The sequence below is a fragment of the Pteropus vampyrus genome, unplaced genomic scaffold, assembly GCF_000151845.1.
Source record: "Pteropus vampyrus isolate Shadow unplaced genomic scaffold, Pvam_2.0 Scaffold109, whole genome shotgun sequence".
Taxonomy (NCBI): Eukaryota; Metazoa; Chordata; class Mammalia; order Chiroptera; family Pteropodidae; genus Pteropus; species Pteropus vampyrus.
In genome coordinates this window covers 3,498,925-3,501,579 of record NW_011888890.1, presented here as the reverse complement: position 1 = coordinate 3,501,579, position 2,655 = coordinate 3,498,925, and the positions used below count along the sequence as shown (strand labels likewise).

The 2,655-nt window shown below is 29.8% G+C and overlaps 1 protein-coding gene across 6 annotated transcripts in view; it reads right to left on the bottom strand.

The window, feature by feature from the left end:
* Positions 1-2,655, bottom strand: part of CNTLN (centlein) — a 269,734-nt gene that overhangs the window by 133,371 nt on the left and 133,708 nt on the right. For all 6 annotated transcript variants that reach the window (XM_023533714.1, XM_011365337.2, XM_023533712.1 and 3 more), the window contains exon 10: positions 1,314-1,439. In XM_023533714.1, coding sequence (XP_023389482.1) covers positions 1,314-1,439 — 126 coding nt within the window. The remainder of the gene's footprint in view (positions 1-1,313; positions 1,440-2,655) is intronic.

Here is a 2,655-nt window from a genome sequence, read left to right as displayed (position 1 = left end):
AGAAGTCTTGGTATGTGAATTTCAGGAACTATGCAAAAGGAGGATGATAGACTGGCTTCCTAAACATGCCCATAATATCCCGTACGTACCCCAATGTTTACACTAATACATCTTCTTAACTAGAGAAAGGGTCTTAAACGATAGAAACTCATCTTTTCTCCTATTGTACAAGGGACTAGCATAACGCTTGGCTAATTGCATTGCTCAATAAATTATGGAGTAAACAAATAAATGAACAAATAACTCCAAGTGTATAAATTTCAAGTAGGCTAACTGCTAGCAAGTTGAGGTCATCTGATAATTTCATTTTTAATAGAAACAATAGATGATAATTTTCTTTTTTTAGAACTAATAGTTTAATTCTGAATAAATATAAATTAACACTTAATATTTAGTGAAAAGAAAAAATATTAATTGTAGCTTATAGTTAACTATATCTCTAAACCATATTTGGTTCTAGGGCACACATAATGTAAATCAAACCTTTTTCTCTCTAAGAATAATCTATATTATATGACAAAGAATATGAGCATTAATGCATTAGATTCTAATCATGTGTAAATTGGGCTTGTCATAGAATGTCATAAAATTATTTGAGATTCAATTAAATGGTTAAATCTCAAATAGTACAGGCCTTTGGGTATTTGTGAATGAAGAATGACAGATTAACATATTAAATTCACAGAAAAAATAAAAGCCCTCAATATGGTAACATAAAATCGGTTTGATATGCAAAACTAACTTCTGCGAAAGAGAATTCAGAGTATGACTTTGAAAGTATAAACTCTCAAAGACTGGCCAAAAAAGTCTATGCTTCTTAAACAATGGGAGAACGCTGATTCAAATGTCATGTATTCTGAGGCAAATTCAATTAAAATAAAAATAATAATGTATATATATTTGCCATTTTAAGTATGTAATTTTGTTAAAAAGGACAATTTTAAGTGACTTGAGCTAGGTTAGTATAGTTTTTAACTCGCTTGTCTTTTTATATATTTATTATGTATATAAAAAATTCTCTTTCACTTGCTATAGTTCTATTTTTTGTCTCTGAGAAACTGTAAGAAATTTCCAATATTAAGCCAAAATATTCCCAAATAATTTTAAAGGGGTAAATAGTTTTCAAGAAGCAAAAATGTATTACTTTATGATCCTCAGAAATCTTAAAACAATATCAACCAATCATACATTTTTATACATATAATTAAAATCAGGAAAGATAAATGATAAGCAGTCATTTGTAAAATGAATGTTTACTTTGGTATATTTTTACCTATGCAAGGTTATTACTAAAGAAATGATTTAATGTTCACCTTTAGTTGTAGTGCCTTCTCTAAGTTTTCAATCTTTCTTTCAGCTTTTTTCAACTTCTTTAGCTCCTCTGTGTCTGCGAAAGAGCTCTTTGGGGACAAAGACCTTGAACGTTTTACAGGTGGTTCCTTGAGAATAAAACAAGGACATGGTTGAACTAGTTGGAACACTGGATTATGAAAGACATGCAAAATTAAAGAACAAGTAATTTTGAATACTAATAATGAATTATAAAAAAATCCTGCATGGAATACCAGAGAAATAACAAGCGGAATTACCACAGTGCTACCGCTAAAGGTTTCTCTGTGACTCGTTAATGAGAATATTCATTTACATTTACATTGTTTCTTTCAGAATAATGATGTCCCATTAGGGAAGACTAAAGGGTTATAGACTCAGAAATGCAAGAAACCTCATTACAAAGGAGGGGATAGAGGCTGGTCTAATTGCTCTATAAGGGTCCAAGGTTACACTTGATAGGACAACGAGAAACAAGAGGGAAAGGATTTTTTTCCCTTTGAAATAGTTTAACACACTGTGAAGTTGAAGGAACAATATGCTTGAGGAATATAAATACAACAGACAGTAGATCTTATACCATAATGACCATATGGTCATTAACTATAATGTGGCTAACTAGAGACAAGAATGTGTGTTTATATTATGTACAGCTTCATATACCAATCTGGAGAAGGAATATGTGAAAGCAACTATTAAGCTGGGCAACATATTGTTCATACTTACTGCATGTCCTTATGAAAAAGCAAGAATTTTGTTCAAAATATCCCTCCTGTTCTTTTGACTTTTGTTAAAAGCAATGAAACATCAAAGCAGTATATTTTTAAACTTCAGCAATACAGTAAGCAACCAAATTAGGCCCTATAAGGTTTTCTCTCAATTTTAGGAATGTTTTATTTCATTTAAATAAAGCTCAGTGATGTGAAACTACTCCAAAATGGCAAGAAACATTTCATGCATTTATGTTTAAATACATACATACATACAGCTCATTTTTCTGAAAATTACTAATATCAGAGGCAGTAAATAAAAGCACCACAGAAACATGGGTTTAATTTTAAATGCTTTCTTTACTAAAATAGTTCATTCTACTCAGGAAAAAAAGGAAAGACTCAAAAACAATTTATCTTGAAAACACGGTTTTCTACTCTTAAAAACATTATTTTCTACTGCTGAAGTAACAAGTGTGAGAAAATATATCTAAAACTCTTTACTTTCAGGGAAATTTCAATTTACCTAGAAATAAGATATTTATAAGGTGATATTATGAAATTTTTATATTAGTTAATGTTCATAGACTTTTTTGTGGCATAACATTTTATAATA